The sequence below is a fragment of the Stegodyphus dumicola genome, chromosome X1, assembly GCF_044657685.1.
Source record: "Stegodyphus dumicola isolate Sdum_Otavi_A_Nest chromosome X1, ASM4465768v1".
Classification (NCBI taxonomy): domain Eukaryota; kingdom Metazoa; phylum Arthropoda; class Arachnida; order Araneae; family Eresidae; genus Stegodyphus; species Stegodyphus dumicola.
In genome coordinates this window covers 166200171-166220503 of record NC_140780.1, presented here as the reverse complement: position 1 = coordinate 166220503, position 20333 = coordinate 166200171, and the positions used below count along the sequence as shown (strand labels likewise).

General features: G+C 32.2%; 1 protein-coding gene across 3 annotated transcripts in view; it reads right to left on the bottom strand.

Annotated features, from left to right (window-relative positions):
- The window catches only part of LOC118188338 (uncharacterized), a 250162-nt gene that overhangs the window by 30009 nt on the left and 199820 nt on the right, over positions 1-20333 (bottom strand). For all 3 annotated transcript variants that reach the window (XM_085807424.1, XM_085807426.1, XM_085807425.1), the window contains exon 8: positions 17649-17679. In XM_085807424.1, coding sequence (XP_085663550.1) covers positions 17649-17679 — 31 coding nt within the window. The remainder of the gene's footprint in view (positions 1-17648; positions 17680-20333) is intronic.

The following is a 20333-nucleotide window of genomic DNA, read 5'->3' as shown; positions in this document are numbered from 1 at the left end:
GGGCCGCAATTTATGTGAACAACTCGCTCCAGTCCTGTTTGATTAGCCAAGATAGAAACGACGGACATGAGATGGTCACAGTCTCAGTGTACTTACCGCAATATGGTAATCTGAATTTCATTTCATTTTATAATCCGCCCAGGAAACTACTGACGAAAGTGTTCTTTTCAAACTTCTCTCTGACACTAATAAGTATATCCTAACGGGTGATCTCAACGCAAAACACTCCGAGTGGGGGTGCCGTAAAACTAACTAAAATGGTAAGGTCCTCTATAAATTTATAAATAATCACCCAGTTGCCTTGCATGTTAATGAGGAGTATACGTACAGACCACAGAACCCAAGAAATACAGACATTCTTGATATTCTTCTCACAAATACTTCAATTCCTATTTATACTGAAGTAAAGCACGAATTGAGCTCTGACCATATACCGGTCATTGCTTACCTAGGCACTACTAAAGAGGCAGAAAATGAAATGATCCGCACGACTGACTGGAATAAGTTGCAGAAGTTTCTCAGTCAGAATCCGCCATCTTTGATACTCTGAACTCGCGCAAAGATATAGATGATGCAGTTAATACCCTCACTGATTGAATCAATAATACTATTGAAAATACTTCTAGACACGTGAGAAGAAATAATAACGCTGGCATTCTGCCACAGGAAATTAGAGAGATGATTAAGGACAGAAATAGGATGAGGAAGCGTGGCACCTTACATGGAGCCCTCACGTTAAATGAGATACGAACAAATTAAATAAATTAATTAAAAAGAAAATAGATGAGCATAAGAGAGATGTATGGGAGGAAAAAATTCAGAATCTTAGTCCGAATGATGGCACTCTCTGGACGTTCATGCGTAACTTGAAAAGGCAGCGTACATGCAATAAGCCGATTTATACTGAAAACTCTGTTGCTCTCAATAATAAAGACAAATCGATGGTCCTTGCGGACCATTTAGAAGAGCAGTTCAGACCTAACATGACGGCCATGGACATTAATTTTGTCAATGAGGCATGCTACTTTGTTAGGGAATGGCTTAATGCCCACACTGCTACCCCCAGTGAGATCAAAGAAATCACAAAGAAGCTTAAAGTCAAAAAGGCCCCTGGCATAGACGGTATTAATAAGCACGCACTTAGAAATCTGCCCTGCAATGTTGTGACAAAATTCACGAGTATTATCAATGCGTGTCTTAGTCAATGCTATTTTCCCACAAAATGGAAAATCGCAAAAGTTATTGCCTAAGCCCGGCAAGGATAACACTAAGCCAGATGGGTATAGGCCCATTAGCTTGCTTCCGGGACTAAAAAAGGTCTTTGAGAGAATAATCTACAGCAGATTGAAAAACTATATTGAATTACTGCCTCTGGAACAATTTGGTTTCCGGAGAAAGCTTTCAACTACGAAGCAGCTGGTTCGGCTCGTCGAGTTTTGTGGGGATGCGCTCCACAAGAAACAAAATGTCAGCTTACTCATGCTAGACGTGGCGAAGGCATTCGACCGCGTCTGGCATGAGGGGCTTATTTATAAACTTATAAATCTCCCTATGGATAGAGAGCTGATTCAGCTAATTATGTCTTTCATCACTAATAGGAAATTCACTGTGGCTATTGGAAAGGACATCTCCAGTTTACGCACCATGAATGCAGGCGTCCCACAGGGGTCCATGTTAGGGCCCGTCCTGTATTTATTTTAAGTTCATGACTTCCCTAGAGCTCATATTGGCAGAAATCACTTTCTTGGGTGCTATGCGGACGATACGGCATTAGCCGTAAAGTCCGCAAACGCACACCATGCAATGAAGAAGTTACAGGAGCTTCTACCAGAGCTAGAAAAGTGGTGTACGACTTGGAGGATTGCTATTAATGCCAGCAAGTCGCAATTATTAATGATAAGGAGGAAAAATACACAGTTGACTATTAATAGCAAGCTTTTCTTATTCTCTGAAGAGATTCCTAGAGTTAGTAAGGCGAAATATTTAGGAGTAATGCTAAATGAAAGATTAAAATGGGGAGATCATATAACAGAGGTCAGAAAAAAAATTTTCACTGTTGTAAATAGTCTCATCTCTATATTGGGTAATTATTATAGCTTAGACCTCAGGAAAAAGAGGCTAGTTTATATCACGGCAATTAGGCCATTGATGACTTATGCGTCGCCTGCCTGGTGCACAGCTACCAAGGAGGATATAAAAAGACTTCAAATCATGCAAAACAAAGTCTTAAGGCTTATCACCCATGCTCACTTTTTTGTGAGCGATGCTACACTTAATCATTTTATTTACAAATACACTTGTGACTTAATCATTTTATTTACAAATACAAGAGTGGATACTTACAACAATTCTAAAATATCCTGAAAATGTATATCGGTTAAAAAAATCTCCGGAAAATGCCTCACGGAAAATATGCATCTGGTTAAAAATATCGCTAGAATAATAAACAATGTACATCTTTTTATCAGGTACATATACACATGTACCTTGAAAAATATTTGTAATTTTTATACTTTGTAGAGATATATAGAGGATTCTTTAATATTAAATATAGTTTTCATTTATTTATTACAAAATATTCTTTCTTACTAAAATTATGCTTAATGATTACATAGTTTATATATCTTAATTAATTACGAATATTTTTTTAGTTTCTTGTTATTTGTGTTTCGTTTCTGAGAATTATTAAAATTCAGGCAATCTGAATTTTACACAAAAATAAATTCAATCCTAGTAACAAGTATAACTTTTGCATTAGAAATTATTCACGATAAATGCAATCTTGCTTTTTCGCCAACAGAATGTTTTGGCTTATTTGACTACATCAAAGCATACTAGAGCTGTCTGCCTAAGAGGAGAGTCTCTTTGTGGAGGACATTTTAAAGGTTAGATTATTTAATTACGGCAAAGCCTCGAGGGCTATCTGCCTAAGGGGAGGGATGGCTTCGTGGAGGACTTTCTAAGGGAAACTGGCTCGTATACACGTTACACATGGTGAAAACCCTGAAAACAGCTATGCAGCCAGCCCGTTCGCGGGATTCGAACCTCGGACCGAACTACCAGTGTTGTTCAGCGACTTTACCGCTCGGCCGCTGGTGGGCCCCAGGACTTTTTAAAAAAAAACTGCTCGTATATATGTTATATATGCGGAAAACTATGAAAACGCTCATGCAGCCAGCCCGTTCTCCTAGAATCGAACTTAAGTTGAAAGTCGGTATTCTGCGACTATTCAGCGACTTACCGCTCGGCTAACAGTGACAGAATGTCTGCTACCTATACATTAATCTACTACAGAGGTAGATTTGTTTCCGAGAAAGGGATGCGAAACAGAAAAGAGATGCGAATGTGCCAATTGGTAGTGCTCTATTTAAATGGTCAACGTGTAAGTTAAGTGGGTGGCCAAATCAAGTAAATGTTTTAATGATATATCTAGCATCTAGATATGATTCGAAATTTTTTTGAATTGGAAAGGAAACGATCAGTTTACAAACAAACTTAAAAATAATTCAACATAATATTCATTTTCAAATACTATTCTATCTAATTTTCGAAATTAAAATGCCCAACAATTCATATAATTAATGCTGTCGTGCTAGTACATTTATAAAGACTTACTGGTTAACCTTGCGTCCTGTGGTGGTGCAAGTAGTAGAGAATATAGGGAATGATCTTCCTTTTTTTTCTTTTTTTTCTTTTTTTTTTTTGTGCCCTTGTAAGGTAAATTGACAGCACGTCTAGATGAATAAGTTTGAAGATTCATGATTGTGATCCAAGCCTCATCAGTGGTTAAGATACACCTCTGAATACTGGAGTTCGACCTGTTTTGGGTTCGATCACAAGCGAACTGACCGGCTGCATGGTTGGTTCTTGTGGTTTTCCCCCTGTATAATATGCTAGTTTCTCTCAGAATGTCCTCCACGAAGGCATCCTTCCTCATAGGCAGGTAGCCCTCGCAGCTTTGAGTTATTTAAATAACTGAATCGATCATGATTTTGATCCGTCCAAGGACGTTTTGAGTATACCTGTTTCATGGCTTTACTATTATTAATGAATTCCTCTCAGGATGTTATCCAAAAATATATTAACAACTCAGATTATTCGAGAATTTTTTTCCTATCCGAATACCCAGTAAAACACCTTTGTTAAGCATTAAAACTATTATTTATCAGTTTCCACTGAGGGATGGTAATTGAAAGAAATATGATTATTTTCTAAAGCTTAAATGTGAGCCTTTGTAAATTTTGTATAGAAGATGAAAGATACTAGGATGCTGAAACAATGAAATTTTTATTAGTTACATAAGAATAAACTGTAAATTATAATTGTAAATTTGTATAGAATTATAATTGTAAATTTGTATAGAAGAAGAAAGATACTAGGATGCTGAAACAATGAAATTTTTATTAGTTACATAAGAATAAACTGGCGGTTCTAGCTTCATTAATCGTTCACATTATGCTATTTGTAACTATTCAACTTAGAGTGGATTACTTAGTTTTAAAAAACAAGTGATTTATGCATTTACAATTACCAGACAAGGCATTTTTTAAAGCATAAAGATAATTAAATGTATTTTAAAAATTGAGTTTGTAATCAAGCTTCGCTATCTATGAATAAGATATAGCGCTGCAGTTAAGTTATATTCTTTCTTAAAAAAATATTTCTTTTGTTCACCTATTAAAAATAACAATCAGCAGCGTGTGTTTTTGAAAATATCCCTAAATGCAACATAAATACAAGGCAGATTTCTTTAGGGAATCCTTTACGAAGACATTTTACCACTTAGGTGCAAAACGTTTTGCTAAATTAAACTCTAAATTTACAAAGGCGATTTTATGAGAAAAAAGAAGGAGGACTCTACATTGGACTAATAATTAGCAAGTTGCTCATCAGGGAAAAATAATGGCAATCTTGGATAAAATAAAAATCAGAACGATATTATTGCAAATTCTTCAATAAAGCATCTAACATATTGCAAATTAAAAATTTAAAAAAGCGTTCTTTATTTTGTGAGTTTATTTGTGAAACTACGTGAGAAATAACCTCATTTTATCTTGTAATATTGGAAAATGTTTTCAGCTGTCATTATCTATCACAAATTAAATACTTTGAAATTGGATTCATTTTAAGCTGTTTAAAATATTATTTGTATTATATGCTTAGGGTGAAGAAATGTTTGTGTGCTGTGTTCATTCATAAGTATATGTATTTCACCAGGATTTTGATTTTGCACTTCCCAGTTTTTATCAAATAACATAAAATTAGCATTTCATGGGGGAAAAAAAACCACATTTTTTTGTTTATCTTTAATTTAAACAGCAAAGGGATTAGAATTTTTGTTACTTTGCAAAAAGTACTTAGTAAAAAGATGGATTTCGAATTTGAAATGTTTTTGCTATTTGGTTAGTAAATTAATTAATATAATGTAGTATACTACTTAGTTAACTATGTTTTTATTGGGAACCATTTAAGGACATATTATAACAGTGGAAATTACTTTTGTTCTTTTTGAAGTTCCTCTATACATTATAAAATTAACCAATTGATCAAAATTTGCATTATATAATAAAATAAGTACTGTAACACAATAACAGCGATAAATAGCCTTCTTATATAACAGCCCCAATTAAAATTGCTAACTAACTAAAAACAAAGAACGTGGATACATTTCTATTATGTAGTAAAGTAAGCTTTAAAATATTTTGGAAGAACATAAATTATGTGAAAGAAAGTGAATCCAATTTTCATTTAAAAAAATTTTCTTATAATGTGTCAGCTTATTTTAAGCCATTTTATCTAGTAATAACAACATGATATTGTTTCAGATTAAAAATAATGAATGCAATATCATCCATATTTCGAAATGGGCTTATTTAGTTATGCTGTTATAACTACTAATAACTGTTGATGAAACATTTCCACAGCAACATAATTTTGATCTGCTATGCAAGTTTATTTATGTGTTTATTTTTTTAATAAATATTGAATCGCCGAATGTAAAAGAAAGCATTAATAAAATATTTAAATGCCTGTCTTTGAGTCTGAGTTCGAACACAGCATATTTAAAACAAGAGACTATTACAAGACTTTGCTAGGATCCTGCTAGCCGCGCAAGACGCTTTGTTAGAAGGAAACAACTGATTGAAAGCATGTGTTCAAATATCACATCTGTCATTTATGTATCGAAGAAAAGGTAGGACTTTTGTGTGAGTATGTTTCAAAGCTTTTTTTTCCGTTCCCTAAGTACGCCAATCCCCAGGGGTGTAATTAGTCTTTTACGACAACTCTGAACTACTGCAGTTCTTCCGAAACGTGAAGAGAATATACTTAAGACATTACTATGACATTACTGAATGATCTGAAAGCCATCTGCTATTCTGAATTGTTTTGTACTTTCTTTAAAAATACAGAAGGTTATAAGTACATGTTTTTTGCACATCTACAGTTATTGTTTTCTAATTACTGTCATGTAACATAAATGCAAAAGCATTTAATATTTATTTAGTCTTTCACATAATATGTCAAAACAAATTTCTCCTAAGTCATCTGTCTATGGCTGAAGCTGCTATGTGTATTTCTTTAATTTATGCTATGGAAGTTAAAAATACAGCGATCAATAAAAAATATAAAAATTCTGCACATGTAAAAATAAAATTATGGTAAAATGCTTGAACACCATCTCCAAAACAAGAGACTAAATTTAAAAAAATCATGTTTGAGCAAAAATATTAATGTCATCTTTTCTAACATACGTGACAATTTTCGATAGAGGGAGAAGCTTTTTTTTTTACTGCTTAGACCTAGAGTACTTTTTTCTTACTTCTTACTAAACAATCATAGATTCTTTCCTAGATTTTACTAATCAGGTCTTGCTGGCTTAAGATGTAATACTTTGATAAAGAAATTCTAAAAAATTTACCTTTTTTTATTTCAGTAATTCTGAATACTTATAAAAATTCGGACTACTACAAATTTTATTAAAACTCATCCTATGATTCAAAAACGTGCTTCAAACCGAAGTTTTTAAATTAAAAAGAAACTGTATTTGATATGGTAATGAAGTTAAAATATCATTGCACCTGCTTAGACAATATTCAATCTAAGAATGCTACTATTTTAGAGAATTCTATGCATTTCAAATAAAAAACAGCACAAATAATTATTATATTTTCAGATTATACATGACTACTGCGTCATTCGCCAACAACATATATTCAAAAAACAATAAAAATTAAAAAAAAAAAAAAAAAAAAAAAAAACGTCCAAAAGGACATTTCTTTAACGTTTTCTGTGCTACCTTTATTTATTAAATATCATGTTCTTTGCACTTACACCATAAAATTCAGTTCAATAGCAATGTCGATAATTAATTTTAAAATGAGCATATATTTAGAATTTTTTTTTTTCCAATTCCAATTCCGCGCGCTGGAGATAAAAAGGTTTCCATCCCCGTAGAGTGTTGCTATTGCTTGCTTTGAAATCTTTGAGTTTGTTACTCAAAAATTCGTTAAAGTTTCACGAAATATGAAATAGATAATAAAACAAATTCCAAATTTCAAATCTGATCTTCCACATGCCCATATTTGTAGGAGGATTACGTCATTCAAACTTGGATGGCCTTTTTTCAAACCTTTTTTTTATCACAATGCGAGAAATATACATACATGTACGCAGATTTTCATTATTTAATTACTTCAAATGTAATGCGGGACTAATAACATTTGGTGGCAACAGTCTGAAAAGTGATTCGCCGTTTCTAGTGATTCAACGAAAAATCGCAAAAACGAAAACTGTATTAGTATTTAAAACAATAGTCCGTAAATACTAACACGTCCCTTTGGACTAATAAATAAAAATATGAAAGGTTTCAGATTTTAAACTACATCCAAAGGAGCGTTTTTAACGTTTTGTGTGTTACCTCATTAAATATGTTCTACGTACTCAAACCATAAAGTTCAGTTCAACAGCAATATCTCAAAATTATTTTAAAATGACCGTATCTTAGAGTCTCTCGCGCTGGAGATAAAAATAGGATTATTTTCGTACGGTGTTGACATTACTCGCTTTGAAATCGTATAGTTTTTTAATTAAAAATTCGTTGAAGTGTTATAAAATATGAAATCGATAATAAAACAAATTTCAAATTCAAATTAGGGCTTCCACATGCCCATATTGTATGGAAGATTACGTTATTTAAATTTTGATAGCTCTAGGTACCGTTGTTTCATCACAATGCGAGAAACATGCGTACATTCATGCAGATTCTTCAATATTTAATTTCTTTAAGTATAATACAGAGCGATAATATTTAGTGGCAACAATTTGAAAAGTGATTCGCCATTTATAGTTTTCAATGAAAAATGCCAAAACGAAATTAAAAGTCTTTCAGGGTAAATTGCCCCTTTGGACTAAAAATAAAGTAAGTAAATATAAAAAAATAAGTTTTCGTGCTTCTTTTCTTAATAGTATTTCGTTTTATTTATTTACTGCGGTTTTTTATTACTGAAATTTGTTACTTTTAGAAAAGTTGCGGGTTATATTTCGGACATTCAGTTGTTAGGCTGTAGGTTGGTTATTTTAATAATTTATATAGCAAAATACAGAAATTTTAACACACCTTTGCCTTTCTGCTTGTAGTTATTTTGCGTTGAACAATGTAATAAATTATGTAAGAAAATCAAACTCATTGAATTTTTTTTCTAATAAAAATCGCATTGAAATCAATGTACATAAAAAGATTTGGAATATTTGAAATGAATTTGAACAGAACTTCATCAAACCAGTATAAGCCACGAAAATTGTTCCAAAATGAATAAATAATTCGCCATTATTATTTTTACTATCAAATTAGATTATGCTTCATAAACCCGTACAAATTACACTTATTATAAATTGGTGTTGATGGCTAATTTTTATTTGAATTATTGCTTAATTATGTTATTCTTTACATGTAATTATATATAATTCATATTAAATGCAGTATTAAATTAAATGCAGTAATTAAATGCGCTATTCGTTTCGCTCGAATAATTAAAACTTATAACTTGTCGGTTTTAATTATGTATCTATATATCCATAAGTAAATTTGTTTAAATATTTCCTAATGCTATTTTTTAATTGAATTCACGAGCATTTCGCATATTTCTGAACATTCAATTTAAAACTAAAGGATATTTTATGAAAATGTTATCTGTTTAAAGAGAGTATTGAAAAAACATGCTTACATGCTACTTTTTTATTTCGCGAAGAATGTCCACGTTTGTTTGTTGTTTATAAACCACTACATGCTCAAGCGTTTTCTTGGCGATTAAACATATTGCTCTAAAACGAAAAAGAGCAACCCTCTTTGCCTCCTACTGAGAACTGTCATTTAGAGATCTCCAGGGTTCCAGAAATAAGGGGGGCAGGAGACATCTGCACGGCCGCTTTAAGGCGGTCATAACGCTTTCGAGGTCTTCACCACTGACCGCCTAGAACCATCAGTAACGCTTTCGAACACTTTTCCAGTGACCGCCTAGAAGCATCCGTAACGCTTTCGAGGTAGGCCGTCTTGACCGCCTAAACTCGGTCATAACGCTCAGAGGGTTAAAAGTGTGCCCAGTTGCAATGCTACATTGCAATTGGAGTATAATGGACGAGAGCTGAGTTCTCTTTACTGATGAGTCTGGTGTTTGTTTGCACAGTGGCGGCAAATGTGTTACAATCCAGAGGAAGTGAAACACATGCAATAAGCCAGAAAATGTCTGTGGAAAGCATTGGTACAAAGGTGGTGGAATCATAGTATGGATGGACATTATAATCCAATGACTGGAGTGGCCTGCATACTCTCGGGATTTAAATTCAATAGAACATGTGCAGGATGCTGATTTGCATCATGGCAGCCTGTACCTAGAACTCTTCAACAGCTTCAAGGCGATATTCATCTTGATTATTATGTTACTATACAAATAAACAGGTAAGCAGAAGAAAGTGCATGGGGTACCAGAGACTTTACTACAGAATCGAACAGATATTGCTAGTACCAAGGTTACCAGTGCACTAACCTAGTTGTCTCGAACTCGCAGCCCCAAAAGTTTGAATTATGTATTTGTTGCAGATTTCATGATTTTAGTTATTAGAAGTATGAGCTTTTATTATTTTCATTGAAAATGAACATGAACAATGTGTCAGAAAATCTATAAATATGGTTAATTAATTTACAATGTGATATAAATCATATTAAAAATTTGAAGATACACACTTAATTAAGTTTTATTAATACTTGTAAGAAAATAAGCTCAGTTACAAATTTTGTGTTAAGAAAAATTGTTTTGTTTGGGAATACGTTTCTATGTGACCAAACAATACCTACAATCTGTGACGAAGAAAATTTCCAGAAATTTCTCTCCAAGGCTACAAACTTGATCAGAATCGAAAAGCTATCAAGTATCAAGTTATGGTAAAAAATAAGACAAGTAGTTCAATCGATTCTAACTTAATACGGGGACTGGATGAACCAGTCTCAATGCCTCTTGGCTTATTCAATGTTTTAACCAGAACACAGAGCTTTTAATCCCGAACGTGTCCACCAGAAACCAAAATGGCAAATTTGAAATGCACACGACTATTACAGTTCATGGATTTAACCCAGATAAAGCTATACCATTCCTTTCAGCGAACACAAAAGAAGAAACAGTCAAGAATAGTTTAAAGAACTGTCAAGAAGAAACAGATTACGTTAGTAGTCACCTGCTTAATGTGTGCATAGGTTAGGTTACAGTTGACATATTCACATTTGCACGTGCAATACCACAATACTGTGATGCCAAATTTAATTAAAATAGATTCAAATATATGATGTACAATTTTTATTAACTTTTTGACTAACTTTTATTTTGAAAGAACCTTCTAAAATAGATAAATGGATTAAAAAGGAAAAGCAAAGTTTTACCATGATAATGATATTAGCAATCAGGATTATGAGCTTGAGCCTAGTACAAAGAGTCCTCCAACAAAAAATATAATGTTCATCACAAGTATAATGACAATTTCTTGAAATCTGGATTTACAATGGAAAATGATGAAACTGTTCCAAGTGTGTGGTTGTAAATGGTCAAACAGTGCTATTGTTCCAAGCAAGCTCCAATGTCACTTGCTCACTAACTATCCTTCACTTGCATCAAAAGACAAAAGTTAATTTCAGAAATCATTATCTGCAAGATCCAAACAAGTAAAGGTTTAATGAAAAACAGTTCAGTGTGTCTGAAAAAGCTCAGATAGCTTCTTATCATGTGGCTGGTATCCCTGGTTCATTTTCCAAACATGAAAAAAAAAAAAAAAAAAAATCTCGCCATCTCGAGACGCTTCTGGACCAATTTGAAAAGCGATTTCAAGATTTCAGTTGCCTGGAGCCAGTGGTGAGCTTTTTTGTCAACCCATTCACCATTCACCACGAAGCAAGTGAAACTGCCACAGCACTTGCAAGAGTTATTGCCCCAGAAGTGGAAAACCTCAAGTTGGAAATAGTTGAACTGAAAAATGATATTATCCTGCAAGCACATGCCACAGATGTAGACTTGTGGAAAAGAACAGGTTTCCATTATTAAGAAGTGCTGCATATAAAATCAAATCTTGTTTTGGGTCTATCTACCTCTGCAGATATCTATTTTCAACTATGAACATTATCAAATCGAAGAACCAGAACAGACTTGCTGATTCGCATCTTGACAATTGCTCGCATGCAGGAACCTCAGCATATGCGCCTAACGTACATATGTTGGTGGATGAAATTCAGTATCAAAAATTGCATTAAGTGCAACACCATAAACAGAAGAGGTACGACTATATTGTAAGTAATAAAAACTTTGTGCATGAAATGTATATTTTGTTTCTATCTCAATTCATTTTTCGATCTTCTTTATTGAAAGCACCTTTTTTTTTACAGGCTAGCATTAACTAGTAATGTGATAATATCACCGAGGGATGGCCTGAATATCACCCGGGACAGAAATGTTATGTGGTGCCCGCTTCACTTACTGAAACTGCCTTGTGTGCCCCAACACCAAAAAAGGTTGAGTACCATTGATCTGAGAGATTGAGAATTACTTAAATTTTTTTTTTTTTTTTTTTTTTTGAAGTCAACCATTGGAAGAGGTCCACAATGCCCTCACTGGGATTCAGACTCTGGACCTCCCACGTATGTGAGGAGAGTGCTTCCATTTACACTACCTAAAAATCTACCTAAAAATGATCTAAAAATCTACAATCTAAAAATCTTTCATGCAATCTAAACTGTATGATGTAGCATCCCCTTATTCAGAAACATAAAAACCCTTGTAATTTTCATGTTTGAATACAAAGTTGCAGTTTTAAGCCACTCAGAATGCAAAATATCTGGCTAGTACAGGAAAAGACCTGATTAGTTATGCTAATGCTCATTTGTAACATATTAGGGTTTCTATGCATTTAACCATTTCAGATAATTTTAGAATTTCTTTCCACTGTATCTGCACATTTTATACTAAGCTGGAGTGAAACTAAACATACAGTACTTTGTCATATGCTTTCTGCATATAATATTCATGTTCAATTTCTCAAAACTGCTCAGTTTATATAATAATGCACTTGAATATATAAAAATGAACATATGCAAATATATAATTATATAATATCTACACATACTAGGTAACACAGAATTAAGCCAAACAAAGGCAAACTTGGGAGTGTAGAAACTACAAGACACTGAGATTCAGTATCAAGAGGATGCTTAGTTTTATAACTGAGCATTCTGCAATGAATTTAAGCACTTCTTAAACATCTAGATCCTATTTTCATGAACTGTGATAAATATTGATAGTACTGTTTATTAGATGTCCAACACTGCACAAGAGGCAAGTAGCTAGTCTTTACATTTGCTTGCCATTGATGTTTAACAGTTCATAATTCATGAACTACACATTTCTAGTTATATGTTCATATGACATGTTCTTTGCTTCTCTTTGACCACATTAAATGCACTACCAATGTTTGCCAATCTTACTTAGAGATATCCTGTCTACTTAATATCACACCTTTCATATTATAGAACATTACATGATATTAATTTTCATATTACAGCACTAAATAATTTACATAAAATAAAATATGTATAACACAATAATGTCACACATTTATCAATGTAAATTAATGTCACAATTTACATTACATGATTTTGTTTATGATTTCATTAGTATCCAATGGCTTTTGTCACACAATTTTCCCATTTTAAAGCCAACGCTTTAAGTTTTTAAGGTTAATATTTTTTCTGGAAAATGTATTTAGTATTAAAAAAACGACTAAGTGTGAACTTCAAAGAAAACCTTGCTCTGTACTTTTAGTTTCATGCATCAGAACGTTTCAAATTTTTTTCAAAAGCTAAATGTGTCCAATACATTTTTGAAGATTTTGCATGCTATTTACACACAAAAGGAATAGGTGTATATATTCCCTTATTTCTGAATGAACAGTACTAAACTGTAGATGATACCCCAGTCTTTCATAAAGTGAACATGAGTGAAAGAATAAGAATGATTATCCCTCAGTGGTAAATTTGGGCTATTATCAAATTCCACAAAGAACTAACAACTTTTATACTGATCCTGTTATAAGAAATATACTGCAGGGTCAGCATCCCTTTCAAGAAAATGGAATCTTGATTTGAATTAGCTACTTGTTAATTCCATACAGGGGCTCATAAATTTCTACAGATAATTAGTATAAATACATTGAAACTCTTGCCAATACACTAGGAATTAGGAACTCAGTTCATCGATTATGTTTTTTTGGCACTGGGCTCCTTCTCATAATAAATCAAATATACCAAACTAACTGACACTAAAAGAAGTACTCTGCAGGAAAGCATGATAGAAGAAAATGGCTAATTATTACATACAGCATCATTTAATTAGTATGAATCAACAATTTGCTATGGTAACTGAACTTAAGTCTGGAATCTAATTCTTTTTCTTCTACCCACTACAATACTAATCTCTGTATGAGCAATATCTCACTCCAGATATGCCTTGGCCCTTCATTTACTGTTTAGATCAGACGGAAAAATGTTCTGCTACTGTAATTCCTTATGATGCAAAAGCGAAATGGAAAGATCTTCCATGTGTTAGAATGGAAATGGAAAGCTTCATCTGATAATCTTTCATGTGTTAACAGTAAGGAGTAATCAGTTTAATAATGAACTCCCCACCTTACATTCTCACGTATTTTCCTCAACTCTGAGCAGCTGCTTACTAATCAGTAATCGAAGGCTCCTGACTGCTTCTCGAGATGATATACCCAGCTAGCTCTCTCTCTCTGGAAGTCACATCTTCAAAACTCGGATGTCCATCTCCCTCTCCAGCCAAACTTACTCCTCCCAAATCAACTTTTAACAATGCAGTGCATTTTTACATGCTAAAGTGCCACCCTGTTTTTTTCTGTCTGAGGAATTATCAAGCCTTAAACCTCTTCTGGAATCAACTGAGACAACTAATAAGAGCTGCTCAGAATTGGCAGCTGAATGGCTACAGGTATCTAAATGTCCATCAATTACTGTATCTGTAAACAATGATAGTATTGTGTCAGTGCAAGCACCAAAAATTAACAGAATTTTTGTTAGAGTGCCACCATTTTTGAAAGACAATTCAAGTGTATGGTTTCAACGAATTGAAAGCCATTTCATTAAGAATGGGATAACTGTTGACGCTTGAAAATACCATATCACTGTGGGCCACATCGAGACCAAAATCTTAAGTCAGGTAAGTGACATAATTGATCTTCCTCCAGTTATTGATGCATATGGCACTCTTAAAAAAGGTTAATTCAGTTTTTTATGACTCTAATGAAAAAAAAAACTTGAGAGAGATTGATTTAAGTAACAAACCCCCATCTGTTTTATTTCGACAAATGCAGGAACTGGCTGGACCTCTTGTCGGAACTGGATTGTTAAAATCTTTGTGGCTTCAATGCCTTCCAGCTAAGTTATAAGCCATACTGGCCTCTTTTAGTATTGAACTTAAAAAATTAACAGCTATGGCTGACAAAATCTCTGACATCACAACTCTTACTCAGCTTCATGAGACTGAAGTCAAATCGAAAGTAATTCTACTAACACAAATTACATTTTAGATAATTTGCAGAAACAAATAACAGAAGAAGATAAAACTTTTTATGTTGTATTCTCATGTTTGGTCTCACTCTTCTGGTCATTTTAACTCCAGATCTAGATTCTTGCACATGCATAAACAAAATGAAAAAGCATCCATATGTTGGCACAATGGCAAATTTGGCAAAAAAAAAAAAAAAAAACTGTTAAATGCAGCCACCTTTGGAAATTTAAAAACTAGAAGGCTAATCATGTGTGGCAGCGAGTGCCATGGGCGAAAATAACTGTCATCTCCTTTTATATGAAAAAACTTCAAGAACACACTTTTTGGTTGACACAGGAGCTGATTTGTCTGTCTTGCCTCCTACTCGACAAGATGGTTTTAAATCAAAATCTTCATAAATTTAGTTGCAGCCAGCAGTACAAAAATTAATGCCTACGAAAAAAAATATAGTAAATTTAGACTTAGGTCTATGGTGAATTTTTCTCCAGACTTTTACTTTTGCTAATGTCTCACAACCAGTTTTGGGTGCAGACTTTTTAAGTAATTATGGCATTGTTACAAATCTGAAATCCAGAAAATTGACAGCATGACTAACATTGCATCAGATGGCAAGATATACCGAGATTTTTGTACCCAAAATTACAGTTTTACTACCATTACATGTATTTAATGATATACTTATAAAATACGATTCTCTTTTTGAAGATGTTTTAAAACTTATGAAATCAAATCTAAAGATTCTCAAATAGCGGTTAAAGCTATACATCTAGCACCTGACAAATTGACTGCTACAAAAACATAATTCATTTATTTAGTGCAAAAAAGCATTTGTAGTCCTTCTAAATGTTTCTGGAGTCCTCTGCACATGGTTAAAAAATCAGATGGGTCTTGGCAACTTTGTGGGGATAACCGCAACTTAAATGCAATCACTACTCCAGATAATTATCCTATTATAATACTATAGATAATTATCCTATCTACATGATTTTACATCCAATTTAAACAATGAAATTGTTTTTTCGACAATAGATTTCAAGAAAGTATATCACTGAGCAAACCATTCAAAGATCACCAGATTAAATTTTGTCAGATTTAAATTTCTGTTTCATATATATAGATGATATTTTGATTGTTTCATCATCTCTCAATGAACATGTCCTTTATATCGAGGAAGCTTTTAAGAAATTAAAAAATCATAATTTGACTGTCAACCTTCTTAAATGCACATTTGCCGCGAAACATACAAAATTTTTAGATCAATAAAAATGGAATCATTCCTATTTGGTCCCAGATGATGTATCCGTACCTCATATTTTACCTAATGTTGACAAGGCCCCTATCACAGCAACCAGCCTGTACATTAAGTCTCCAGGAAAAAAAAAAGTTTCTATGAAAGCAAGTTACCAAACTTGTTCTGGATGTCAAGTTCACTTTCCAAAATGATTTGTACAATGCTAATGTTTTTCCTCTTTTACAGATTTTTAATACAATTTTTTTCAGAATGGGAGAAGGTGTAGGGTTTTATCTCCTTTGCCGTTTCTTCAAAATTGATGTTCAACTTCAACATCATATCCCAATTTCTCTCTATAGTGCATGCGTGCTAAGAATCTTGTTTCTGAGGGACTGTCAGAAAGAACTCTTCCCTTCTGTTTTACAAGTTCATTCGCATTCACCACTGAGATTAATGTTAATCTAACACTATGTATATATTCTGATTATTAAAAGAATTTATTCTTTATAAATTGGTGCTTAATAATAATGTAACCCCCCCCCCCCCAAATTCACATATTTGTTTGCTTTCCTCTGTAAAAAAATGAATATAGAAGCCAAAGACATTAAGCTGAACAAGAACGAGCATTCTACATGTTTTGAAGATTTTTATGACCGAATGATAGAAAAAAGCTTTCATTTTTCATACAAAAGTGCTTAATGTTTCCCACAACAATGTAACAGATCGAGTTTAGTTTGCTGGACTGGTTTCAAAATTGGATATTCAAACTGGACTGGATTTTCAAAACTGGTTTGAATTTTGGAGAATGAATACTTTGTGACATATTTTTGCTTGCTGCATTTTGAATGAACAGTACACATCACAAGAAAATTTCATTTGTTTTATTTTATTTATGACTCTCAAACTAGCAATTTCTTCAGAAGTTGAAAAAATATGAAATCATGGAAAACACAACTTAGAGATAAATTAAGTTCATTAAACGGAGCATAACCATTAGAACAACATTTGTTTTAATATTAAAGACTGCGCATTTTAAAATTAAATTGAGGTAAACAAATCAAATTTTAAGAGAAAAAGATGCATGAAATTAAAAATAGCATTTGCTTTAATATTAATGAAAGCATTTTAAAATTAAACTGAGATCACCATAACAAATTTTAGCAGAGAAAGTAGCACAAAATTGAAAAACGCATTTATTTTAATATTACTGAATGTATATTTAAAAATTAAAGCATATTAAATTGTAACAGAAAAACGGTTATTTTACTTTGTTTGAAGGATAGGGGAAAACATCTTACCTCCATCTCTACAGTTAATTGTGAATTTTCACTGTAAAATAAATAAACAAAGAAATTAGTGAAAAATATTAGGCACAGCACTACTAAGAAACAAAAAGCATTTTCTAATAAGAGTTACTATTATACAAAAAATAACAACAGAAGTTACACATATACAACTGAACATTCTTGATATAAGATAAACCTCCAGATCATTCAAGAACTTTGCTTATTACCTGTGGCATCATATCTATAAATTAACAAAGCTTGTAAAGCATACAGATGAAGAAAGCTTTAATTATTAAAAGTGCCAAGAATTGAAATTATAAGTTTCTATTAAAAATAAATGTTCATTAAAATGATTGCAATAAAAGGCATTATAATGTGTTTTCTGAGTAAAAGTTTGCACCTTACCTCTTTAACAGGTACTATTGTTACATACAACTTTACACTTATTCAAAATAAAAAATTAAATTAAAAAAAATATATCTGAAGGGTTTCAGATATTAAATTATGTCCAAAGGGGCATGTTTTTAACATTTTGTGTGTTACCTTTACCTATTAAATATCATGTTCTACACACTTAAACCATAGAATTCAGTTCAAGAGCAATATCGCAAAATTATTTTTAAATGAGCATATCTTTAGAGTTTCCAACACACAGTCTCGCATGCTGGAGATAAAAATGCTTTTTCTGTACAACGTTGCCACTGCTCGCTTTTTAATCCTTGACTTTTTTAATCAAAAATTCGTTTTACAAAATATGAAATCGATAATAAAATAAATTCCAAATTTCAAATTTGGGCTTCTAGATGCCCATATTCGCAGGAGGATTACATTATTCAAAATTTGATGGCTCTAGGTACTGTTGTTTTATCACAATGCGAGAAACATACATATATTTATGCAGATTCTTCATTATTTAATTTCTTTAAATATAATACAGGGCGATAATATTTGTGGCAACAATTTGAAAAGTGAAACAACGCTTGCAGTGAATCAATGCAAAATGCCAAAACGAAATTAATAGTCCTTTTGGGTAAATTGCCCCTTTGGACTAATTAATAAAATCACTTAAATAAACTTAATCATAAAACTTAAAAAAATTAAACTTAAATCACAAGTGCAAGATGTGATTTACTAATGTTATGGGAAAATGAGATAAGAAAGGACATCTTCATGGAGTACTTTCTTGAACTAAGTGGATTGACTGTATCTAAATTAACAATGAAAAAAATCATAAAAATATGAATGCAAATATCCTTATCTACAGCCAAAAATCCAACTTACTGGTAAATTAAAAATGTTTTTTAATATACAGAAAAATAACAGAGCGTAAAATACATAAAACTTTGTTAACTTAAAACTGTGGCTTCAAAGTTATCCACAGTTGCAAAATTTTACTAAAAATGAATTAAGCATATCCTAAATGAACTATTAATTCTAAAGGAATCTTGATATTTATTTAATGAATATCTCAGTAAATTAGCTAATTACAGTTGATACTGTTACATTTATCAACCACAGAATAATTAGCATTTATCAGTAATAAAGAAACAAAAAATCAAATATGTTTTACGAATATGTTATACAATATCAAATATGTTTTTAGTCGAATAATTTAATCCAAAAAATATTTCAAAATTTAACTATTTTTTGTTTAAACATGTTTGAAGATTCCATTCACTAATTTTATTATTCAAAATATTGCTTCATGAAGTTTACTTTGCCGAAGAGCTCAGTAATGTGTTTATTAATATAATGAAATTTTCTTTGGAAAATTATACCAATTCTTCAACATTACTCCATGTGATTCTTTGTTATGATGTAACCAATCACACATTTTCATGGAAACCTGATATTTCGTGCATTTTTTAAGTGATTCAAAACTTATGGGAAAAAAATAACACCTGTGATTATTAATTGTTATTACTTTAATTATTTTGTAGACATTAAATTTTCACTGATACTGCAATGAAATTTCTATTTATACTTATTTTAATTTAAATTTTTATATCACTTATGAAACCAACAATAGGTATGTATGCAAGATGAAAAATATGTAAATCAAAAGTAACTGCATAATTCCCACTCTCTATTTTAAAGTCATAACCTTTCTGGGCTGCATCATTTCTAGATCAATCCACTTTGCTGGCTTGTGTAACGCTGATAACATAATCAATTCGGAACCTAAATTCACAATTTTGAGAACTGAAACCTTTTTAACATAAACCAAAACCTCCTCTTAGTGAACCACCATATTGGATAATTGCACACTTTTAGCTTCAGCTCTCCTGCAGTCACGTTAATACTTCACTCTGTTTGCTTTGTCATGCACTCATGCAGTCAAGTTAATACTTCACTCTGTTTGCTTTGTCGTGCACTAACTATGGAATTGCCTAAAATGTGATACTCAATATAAAATTGTGAGGTGTGTATTGTTCCCATGATCATATATGATGAAAAATATATTTTGATAATTAGTTCCATATCCACCAATAAAAGTGATACTCAATTCAGCTATGTATGTCTGTAAGTCTTTCCTTCGAGTGTCATCTTTCTAACTATGAAGTAAAGTCTCCTTAGACAAATAATTTTAAGTTTTAAAATCAGAACACAATGTTGCATGTATCTATAAATATTTAAATCCTTTTTTATTGCATTTTTGTAATATTGTGCATGTATTTACTTATTTGGTTTGTATTT